Source organism: Acomys russatus, chromosome 19 (genome assembly GCF_903995435.1).
Source record: "Acomys russatus chromosome 19, mAcoRus1.1, whole genome shotgun sequence".
Lineage (NCBI taxonomy): Eukaryota > Metazoa > Chordata > Mammalia > Rodentia > Muridae > Acomys > Acomys russatus.
The window spans coordinates 7,588,566-7,598,842 of record NC_067155.1 but is presented as its reverse complement, the minus strand read 5'-3'; the positions used below and the strand labels follow the sequence as shown (position 1 = coordinate 7,598,842).

Here is a 10,277-nt window from a genome sequence, read left to right as displayed (position 1 = left end):
GTCTGAGGCTGACAGGAACCCCCGAAGTGCAGGGCACTCACTGCAGTAGGCAGAAAGGGGTCAGACAGCCTTGGAGAAGGTGAGGTCTGGAGCTCTGAGCCCAGGTCAGAAGCAGGGCAAGGTTAACCAACCGGCCTGAGGTAAGGCTCCAGCTGACCAGGAAAACAGGTGACAACAGTCCTGCTCCCTCCACAGGACAAGAAAGACTTTGCAGCAATCGAGTGCTTTAGTGTTGGGGACAGAACCCAAGGTCTAAGTTGTGTGAGTCACAGAAGTCCCTGGGACAGTAATAAGTTATGGTTTGAGACCCTTAGGTCTGAGGGAGGAGGCTGGGGTCTGGGACCTTGGATCGAGGGAGGAGGTTGGGGTCTGGGACCCTGGATCTGAGGGTAGATGGATGACACCTGGACTTCCGGGTCTGTGGTCTATTTCTTTGGGTGTCTGGAGGTGACCTGGGGCCTAGAGACCTGAGTTTCGGCAAGAGCTGCTGAGCTGTGAGACTTGGACCACAACATGATTGAGGGTTAAAGGCTTGGGGACAGGTCCAAGTGACAGCTTCGGGCAAGACCCTGGTGTCCTAAGCTGTGTAGAGCCCCACCCTTCCCTGGAGGCAGAGAGCACCTGTTTGCTCTTTGGAGAGGAGCTGCTCATCCACTCTGGGCCCAAGTCTGTTTGCTTTGGAAACAAGATGGGGGGGTGTCTCGATGGCCTGGTTCATCTTTCACCCTCGGGCCACCAGGTGGCACTGGGAATGGGGAGGGGCAGATCTGACCTCTCTGTTGACCTCAACTCACACTAGTGACTGTTTTCCACTCCTCTCAGGGGCTCTGACAGAATGGAAGCGAGTCACAGTGAGAAGTAGCAGTCAGGCCAGACTTATCCCTTAAATCCAGGCATCCTGGCCCCAGCCTCCTCCCTCAGACCCAAGAGCACAGACCCCAGCCTCCTCCCTCAGACCCAAGAGCACAGACCCCAGCCTCCTCCCTCAGACCCAAGAACACAGACCCCAGCCTCCTCCCTCAGACCCAAGAACACAGACCCCAGCCTCCTCCCCCAGACCCAAGAACACAGACCCCAGCCTCCTCCCTCAGACCCAGGAATCTGATTTCCTTGCTTTCCGTTCCTTGGGCATAGGCTAGTGATCTCTGAGTCCTGGGTCATTTGCTTTGTCTGTCTTGCAGAGATGCCAGGCAAACAGTCAGGAGACGGGCCAATGGAAGTGGCAGCCGTGGAGAACGGAGGCGATGAAGGCCTGGGGGGCCTCACGGTAGAGGAGCTGCAGCAAGGCCAGGAGGCTGCTCTGGCCTTGGAGGACATGATGGCTCTGAGTGCCCAGACCCTGGTCCGAACTGAGGTGGAGGAGCTGTACGAGGAAGTTCGACCCCTGGGCCAGGGCCGGTTCGGCCGTGTCCTGCTAGTTACTCACCGGCAGAAAGGTACTAGATCATGGGTACAGGCATGCCGTAGGATACAGCTGAAAACAGAGATTTCAGGAAAGTTAGCCAAGAGTAAGGAGTCTCATAAACCTCAATCAGATTGTCCTCCTTATTTTTTTTTCTTTCTTTTTCTTTCTTTCTTTTCTTTTTTTTTTTTTTTAGACAGGGTTTTCTCTGTGTAGCCTTGGCTGTCCTGGACTTGCACTGTAGACCAGGCTGGCCTTAAACTCACAGGGATCCACCTGCCTCTGCCTCCCGAGTGCTGGGATTAAAGGTGTGCGCCACCACTGCCCAGCCGGCCCCCTTATTTTCAAGCTGTGTGCTTTAGGGAGTTTCTTTAGCCTCTCTGAACCCCAGCTCCCTCTTTCAAAAGGTGAGAGGCCTAGCATTATAGTGCATGCCTGCTTAGTGTTGTCACTCAGGAGGCAGAGGCAGGAAATTGCTGTGAATTTGAAGCTGGCCTAAGATTTACAGTGAGTTCCAGGTTAGCCATGGCTATACGGCAAGATAGCTGTCTCAAACAGACAAAGCTGGAGGTGGTGGCTGATCGCTGAAAACCCAGTTTCCCTGAGATAGAATCCCTGGAAGTGGAGGCAGGAGGATCAGGAATTTCAAGTCATCCTATGATATATACGGAGTTCCAGGCCAGCCTGGGCTACAGGAGACTCTGTTTCAAAACTAAAAGGCCAGAGCCTGGTGCATGCCTTTAATTCCAGCACTCGGGGAGGCAGAGGCAGGTGGATCTCTGTGAGTTTGAGGCCCAAGGCTACACAGAGAAACTATGTCCCCAAAACAAACAAAACAAAACAAACAAACAAACAAAAGATAGCCGGCCAGGCAGGATGGCTCAGTAGGGAAAGGCACTTGCCACACAGTCTGATGACCTGAGTTCAATTCTCCAGACCCTACATGCTGGAAGAAAAGAACTGACTGCCCCAGAGTGTCCTCTGATCTCTACAACCTTCCCCAGACAAATGCACATCAATGAATCAATCAGTATAATTTTTTAAAAGGGAGAAAGGAAAGGAGTGTACTTTTTAAAAAGATAAAAAAAAAACTGATGAATTTCTTTTTTTTTAAATATTTTATTTACTTCATGTACGTGAGTGCTCTATCTGCCTGTACCCCTTTATGACAGAAGAGGGCATTAGAGGGTGTAGATTGTTGTGAGCCACCATGTGGTTGCTGGGAATTGAACTTACAACCTCTGGAAGAGCAAACAGTCTCTTAACCGCTGAGCCCATCTCTCCAGGGCCCCATGAATTTCTATCATACAGTCATGTCCTCTTACCTGCGCTCCCCAGGATGTTTGAAACTGTACGAACTTTTGGAAAATTTTTATTTTATTAGCATTGGTGTTTTGTCTGCATTCATGTCTCTGTGAGGGTGTTGGATGCCTGCTGGGAACTGAACCCTGGTCCCTCTGAAAGAGCAGCCAGTACTCTTAACTGCTTAGTCATCTCTCCATCCCAAAAGTGTATAAACTTTGTATCAACCGTGACATCTACCTTTTCCTCTTTCTTTTAAATTTTTTATTTAAAAAATATATTTTAGTCATGTGGAAATGGAGGAAGGGGGCGCACATGGGTGCAGTATCCAAAGAGGCCAGAAGAGGGCGACAGATGCCCTGAGGCTGGAGTTGAGGTGGTGGTGAGCCACTGGATGGTGGGTGCTGTAATTTCAACTCTAGTCCTCTGGAAGAGTGGCAATTCTTCTGTTTGTTTGTTCTAACCTTTCCTTTTATTTTATTACATTTTGAAATTCTTATGAATATGGATGTTTTGCTTGCATTCATGTCTATGCACCTCTCACACGCCTGGAGCCCCCAAAGGCCAAAAGAAGACATCTGATCCCCTGGGGCTGGACTGACAGATGGTTGTGAACTTCCATGTTGGGTGCTGGGAATTGAACCTGAGTCCTCTAGAATAGCACCCAATGCTCTCCAACCCCGAGTCATCTCTCTAGCTTTTCCTTTTTTTCTTCTTCTTCTTCTTGCCTTTCTTTCTCAATTTTTTTTCCAGACAGGGTTCCATGCAGCCCATGATGGCCTCAGACTTGCTATACATCTGAAGCTGGCCTCAAACTCCTGATCTTCCTGCCTCTACCTCCAGCGGAGTGCTGGGATTATAGACAATGCACCACCAGGCCTGGCTAACGTAGTTTGGGGGATGGAAACAGAGGCTTAGTGTATTCCGGGCAAGCAACCTACAGCGTAAATTACATCCTCAGCCTTGGATCTTTCTTTAAAGCAACAGTTCTCAACAGGTCTCGACACCTTTGGTAGGGGTAGGGTGGGTCCAATGACCCTTTCACAGGGGTCGCCTAAGACCATCAGAAAATATAGATATTTACATTACAGTCCATAACAGTAGCAAAATTGCAGCTATGAAGTAGCAACGAAAACAACTGTATGGTTGGAGTCATCACAACAGGAGGAACTGTATGAAAGGATTGCAGCATTAGGAAGGTTGAGAACCACTGCTTCAAAGAGGTAAGAGCCGGGCGGTGGTGGCGCACACCTTTAGTCCCAGCACTCGGGAGGCAGAGGCAGGCGGATCGCTGTGAGTTCGAGGCCAGCCTGGTCTACAAAGCGAGTCTAGGACAGCCAGGGCTACACAGAGAAGCCCTGTCTCAGATGGGGGTGGGTGGGTAGGAATTCTTGATCTTCCAGAGGACCTGAGCTCAGTGCCCAGTATCAGGCTGTTGACAGCTACCTGCGACTAAAGTTCAGGGAATCTGACGCCCTCTTCTGTAGGCACCCCACATATAACAGCATATTGTCTGTCTGTCTGTCTCTCTCTCTCTCTCACAGACACACACACTGCACACACACACACACACAATGCACAAATAAATATAAAAGGTCACCCATAAGTTTGAGGCCAATATGGTCAATGGATCTCCAGGGAAAGTGGAATTACCCAGCAAGATCTTATCTCAAAAAAACAAAAACAAACAAACCAAAAACCTACAACAACAACAACAGCAAAAACTGAAAAGAAAGGAAAGAAGGAACCTCACCTTTAAGTACAGCCCATTTTGGGGTTCCTAGGAATTTGTCTTCCATCTTTTGAGTTTGAAGGAATGCAATTTGGCCCGTAACCAAGAGAGGGGTAAAAAGAGTGAGCGATCCATGACAGGTCTGTTCAGAGCATGGAAGCACGAGTGACTGCAGGGAAACTGAGGCATTGCCGGTGAGGCCTCAAAGGCTTGGTTTCATTGGACATATGACTTGTACCTCTGCATGCTCAGCCTCATGCTAGATCTGAGGTTCCCAACCCGTGGGTCAGAACCCTTGGGGGTTCAAATGACCCTTCCGCAGGTGTCACCTAAGAGCACCAGCAAACACATTTATTTATATTATGATTCTCGTAACAGTAGCAAGATTACAGTTGTGAAGTCTTAGCAACAAAAATAATTGTATGGCCGGGGGGGTGGGGGTGGGGTGGCGATGCTTAGCACAACAGGAGGAACTGTAGAAAGAGCTGCAGCATTAGGAAGTTTGAGAGCCGCGGTTCTCCATGATGCTGCGAGTTGTGAAAATGGAGGCCATGCTGAGATGCTCACGGTACGGTGGGAAGCCAAGTGGGCAGAGAGCTTCGAAACACTGGGTGACATCAGGAGCTGTGGCTCAGGCCTAGGGCACCAGCCTTACATGCCTGAGGCCCCATTCAATCCCCAGTATGCCCCCCCCCGACCCGCAAAAAACCCGTAACACCAGAGCGTAGCAGGAAGCCAAGATACCTGGAGGATGTACAGCCTCCTGCAGGAGCCTGGGGTGTGTGGAGGGGAACGGCAAGGGTTTGTTTAAGGAAGCAGCCAGGCCTTTGATTCCATTCATAGAGGCAGGAGGCTGAGGACGTAGGATGTCAATTTCAAGGTTTTTTGTTTTGTTTTGTTTTGTTTTGTTTGTTTTTTGTTTTTTCCAGACAGAGTTTCTCTGTGTAGCCTTGACTGTCCTGGACTCCCTTTGTAGACCAGGCTGGCCTCGAACTCACAACGATCTGCCTGCCTCTGCCTCCTGAGTGCTGGCATTAAAGGCATGTGCCACCACCGCCCGGTCAATTTCAAGGTTTATCTGAGGCTGCAAAACTAATTCAAGACCCCTGAAAAACTAGTTGGAACTAGTTAGTTAGAACTTATATCAAAACACAAAAGTAAAAAGAGGTCTGAGGATGTAGCTCGGGGTGTACAGTACTTGCCTAGAATGGGGGGTGGGGTGTGGCTCAGTGATGAGCTGTTAGCTCAGAATCAGTGAGGGACTGAAGGCATAGTTCTTCTGTAGAGCCCCTGCCTAGAATCCCCCAGTGAGGGGCTGGGGTGTGCCTCAGTGGTAGAGTCCCTGCCTAGAATCCCCCAGTGAGGGGCTGGGGGTGTGGCTCAGTGGTAGAGCCCCTGCCTAGAATCCCCCAGTGAGGGCTGGGGGTGTGGCTCAGTGGTAAAGCCCCTGCCAAGAATCCCCCAGTGAGATGCTGGGGTGTGGCTCAGTGGTAGAGCCCCTGCCTAGAATCCCCCAGTGAGGACTGGGGGTGTGGCTCAGTGGTAGCACACCTGCCTAAAATCCCCCAGTGAGGGGCTGGGGGTGTGGCTCAGTGGTAAAGCCCCTGCCAAGAATCCCCCAGTGAGATGCTGGGGTGTGGCTCAGTGGTAGAGCCCCTGCCTAGAATCCCCCAGTGAGGGGCAGGGGCATGGCTCAGTGGTAGCACACCTGCCTAAAATCCCCCAGTGAGGGGCTGGGGGTGTGGCTCAGTGGTAGAGCCCCTGCCTAGAATCCCCCAGTGAGGGGCAGGGGCGTGACTCAGTGGTAGAGCCCCTGCCTAGAATCCCCCAGTGAGAGGCTGGGGTGTGCCTCAGTGGTAGAGTCCCTGCCTAGAATCCCCCAGTGAGGGGCTGAGGCGTGGCTCAGTGTTAGAGCCCCTGCCTAGAATCCCCCAGTGAGGGGCGGGGAGCGTGACTCAGTGGTAGAGCCCCTGCCTAGAATCCCCCAGTGAGGGGCTGGGGTGTGCCTCAGTGGTAGAGCCCCTGCCTAGAATCCCCCAGTGAGAGGCTGGGGTGTGCCTCAGTGGTAGAGTCCCTGCCTAGAATCCCCCAGTGAGGGGCTGAGGCGTGGCTCAGTGTTAGAGCCCCTGCCTAGAATCCCCCAGTGAGGGGCGGGAGCGTGACTCAGTGGTAGAGCCCCTGCCTAGAATCCCCCAGTGAGGGGCTGGGGTGTGCCTCAGTGGTAGAGTCCCTGCCTAGAATCCCCCAGTGAGTGACTGGATGTGTGGCTCAGTGGTAGAGCACTTGCATTCACAAGACCCTAGGTTCAATCCCCGGTAATAAAAAAGAAAAAAGGTGGGCAGCTTACCTCAGTCCTACAAACACAACCCTGTGGTAGGTAAGCAAGAACTAGTATCCGCAGGGCAGTAGGGGTGCGGCATTTGATCCCAGCACTCGGGAGGCGGAGGGAGGCAGGTGGATCTTTGTGAGTTCAAGGCCAGCCTGGTCTACAGAGCAAATTCCAGGACGATCAAGGCTCCACAGAGAAACCCTGTCTCAAAAACAATACAAAGCAACAAACAAAAGCCTAGTGGCTAATGCTAAAAGTCTTGACACTAGAAGTTTCTGCCTTGTAGGAGTTTGTGATCTGGGAGGTCTTTTCTATACAGGAGTGTAGAATTACTGGAGATTTCAGATTAGGTTTCTACTCACCTTGAGAAGAGAAATGCAGAGTGGGCACGGGCGCCAAGCCTATTGGTAGTGGCAGCACAGCCTGCGCCATTAGCGTGGGTTTGGTAGGGAGGCAACGATTGGGGGACAAGGAGGCATTTGCGAAATAGATTCCATCCGGGTGGCCAGCAAGGGGATCAAAAAAGCTGGTCCTAGTGACCTAACCTCTTAGCCACCTCTGGCATCTGTCCCCCCCAACCCCCCACCCACACCCCACCTCCAGGAACACCCTTAGCCCTGAAGCAGCTTCCCAAGAACTCTACCTCCCTCCGTGCCTTCCTGTATGAGTTCTGCGTGGGCCTCTCTCTTGGCACACACCCGGCCATCGTGGCAGCCTACGGCATTGGCATCGAGTCAGCCAGTTCCTATAGCTTTCTGACAGAGCCTGTTCTCCATGGGGACCTCATCACCCTCATCCAGCCCAAGGTGAGTAGGCCGGGCCCCACCCCCCCGAGCTTGCCTTCGAGAGCCTTACCAGGGCTCAGGGGAAGCTGCAAACAGCATGGACTTGCAAGAATCGTATTCACTGTGTTAGGCTACGCTGGAATTGTTGGGCCACTTTCGATTTTGTTGACTATATATACCCTATTGAGATTAATCAACCCTCAACCCTCACAAGCTCACAGTCTGCTCTGCTGGACTCAAGGCTCCATGGGCTCTCGGGGGGGCCGCATCTGGGATCCCTCAGTTTCCACTAGGCCTCACAGATCTCTCCAGGTCACACCTGCCTCATGCTGCTCCTCAGCATTCTTACAAGCTCACTTGTAGGCTCATACTAGACCTCAGGGGGCCTCAGAAGTTCGCAGGCCTCACAGATCTATACTGTCTCACAGGCTCACAGAGTCTTCCCCCTCAATAGGCCCCACAAACTCACAGGACTCATAGGCTCAACTGGGCATGGTAGCTCATGTTAGGACTCAAAGGCCCATAGGACTCATAGCTTACACTAGGTCTCGTAAGACTCACCTCACAAGCTCACACTAGACCTTACAGACCTGAAGTCCTCAAAGGCTTGCACTAGGCCTCAGAGACCTGTAGGCATAAGGTTATTGTGTAATTCAAATGCTGATTTCCATACCTCCCGTGTCTGGTTGCAGTCCTTGTTCTGAGAATCTCCTGTCTCAATGCCAGCCAGGGGAGGCGGAGTTAGAAGAGGAAGTAGGGGATTGATCCACTGGCAGAGGTGCAGGTGACATTAGGAGAGGAGCTAGATCAGGGAAAGCTGCAAAATGCAACTGTCTCTGGGATATAAGCTGGGAGGAAGACAAAGTATCTTCAAGGATTAAGAATAGAGTAACTGCTCAGTTCTTGTGCTGTGACGCTTATCATTAAACAAGTATAAAAGTCTTAATTATTTGTGTGTTAGCCAGGTTAAGAAAGAAACTTAGAAATAAAAACAGTTTTATAAAAATAATGTTAACAAAGCTGGGCAAAGTGGAGCATGCCTGTGATCCCAGAACTTGGGGAGGCAGAGGCAGGCAGATCTCTGTGAGTTCAAGGCCAGCCTGGTCTACAAAGGGAGTCTAGGCCAGCCAAGGCTACACAGAGAAACTCTGTCTTCAAAAATAAAGAAAGAAAGAAAGAAAGAAAGAAAGAAAGAAAGAAAGAAAGAAAGAAAGAAGAAAAAGAAAGAAAGAAAGAAAGTAACTTTAGCAAGACCTCATAAGCTCGCAGGTCTGATAGGCTCACACTGGACCTCACAGGCCTCACAGACACGCCCCACGTCTCACATAACGCTTGGGCCTGACAATCTCACACTAGGCCTTGCTGGCTTCACTGGCTCATAGGCCTCACGCCCACACAGGCTGACACTAACATTCACACAAGGTCTCAGAGGTTTATACTAAGCTTCATAAGCATTACAATCTCATGGAATTCACAGGCTCAGTGTAGGCCTCCCAAGGGGTCACAACCCTCGCCAGGTCACCCAAGACCTCAGGAGGGCCACCAGTCTCATAGACTTATACATAAGACCTTACCTTTTCATTTTCCCTCAGCAGCTGGGGGGGAACCTTCATGTCCTTTCCCGCCCTCCCCCCCCCCCAACAGGTGGGTCTTCCACAGCCAGCGGCCCAGCGCTGTGCAGCCCAACTGGCCTCCGCCCTGGAACTCATTCACTCCCATGGCCTGGTGTACCGGGATTTGAAGCCAGAAAATGTGCTGGTGTGTGACCCAGACTGCCGGCACGTCAAGCTGACAGACTTCGGCCACACCCGGCCTCGAGGGACCCTGCTCCGGCTCACTGGGCCACCTATCCCTTACACCCGCCCCTGAGCTCTGTGCCCCGCCCCCTTTCCCCGAGGGACTGCCCATTCAACCCGCCCTCGATGCCTGGGCTCTTGGGGTCCTGATCTTCTGCCTTCTGACTGGCTACTTCCCCTGGGACCAACCCCTGGTGGAGGCTGACCCTTTCTTCGAGGACTTTCTCATCTGGCAGGCCTCGGGCCAGCCCCAAGACCGGCCGCAGCCGTGGTATGGCCTGTCCCCTGCGGCAGACACTCTTCTGTGGGGGCTGCTAGACCCTCACCCCCGGAAGAGGAACTCCGTGAGCTCCATCAAGAGCTATCTAGGTCAACCCTGGAGGCAGAGGCAGGGGGAGGCTGAGGAATTGACAGAGGAGCTGAGGGAAGATGCGTCCTGAGGAGGCCAGGAGGCTGCAAAGGGAGAGCCATGTGCATGCTGAGACCTGCTTTGCCTGCACTGCCTGGCTGTGGCCTCCTCTCTGCTTTCAACCTGTATCTTAGCTGTCCTATGTGCCTTCTGTGTCCTTCCTTTACGCTGTGTGAGTGTGTGTGTTCATGTATGTGTGCGTGTGTGTGTGCACATATGTGTGTGGTGTGTGTATATGTGTATTATGCGTGCTCGTGTGTGTGCTCACACGTGTGTGCGTGTATGCGTGCAGTGTGTGTATATGTGCGTCGTGTGTGTGCGTGTGTGTTCATGTATGTGTGCATGTGTGCGTGCACATATGTGTGTGTATGTGTATTATGTGTGCTCATGTATGCGTGTACGTGTATGTGTGTAGTGTGTGTATATGTGTGCTCGCGTGTGCGTGTGCGTGTGCGTGTGTGTGTGTGTGTGTGTGTGTGTGTAGTGCTGTGTGAAGGTCAGAGGACTTTTGGGAGCCAGTCT

At 51.9% G+C, this 10,277-nt stretch overlaps 1 protein-coding gene across 1 annotated transcript; it reads left to right on the top strand.

Annotated features, from left to right (window-relative positions):
• Sbk2 (SH3 domain binding kinase family member 2) lies at window positions 1–9,960 on the top strand. The gene is given in 5 exon segments (XM_051162337.1): window positions 1–140; window positions 1,182–1,436; window positions 7,369–7,571; window positions 9,195–9,410; window positions 9,412–9,960. Coding segments are annotated over 4 exon segments (1,047 nt in total). The 5' UTR covers window positions 1–140; window positions 1,182–1,183; the 3' UTR covers window positions 9,787–9,960.
• Window positions 9,961–10,277: the final 317 nt, after the last annotated feature.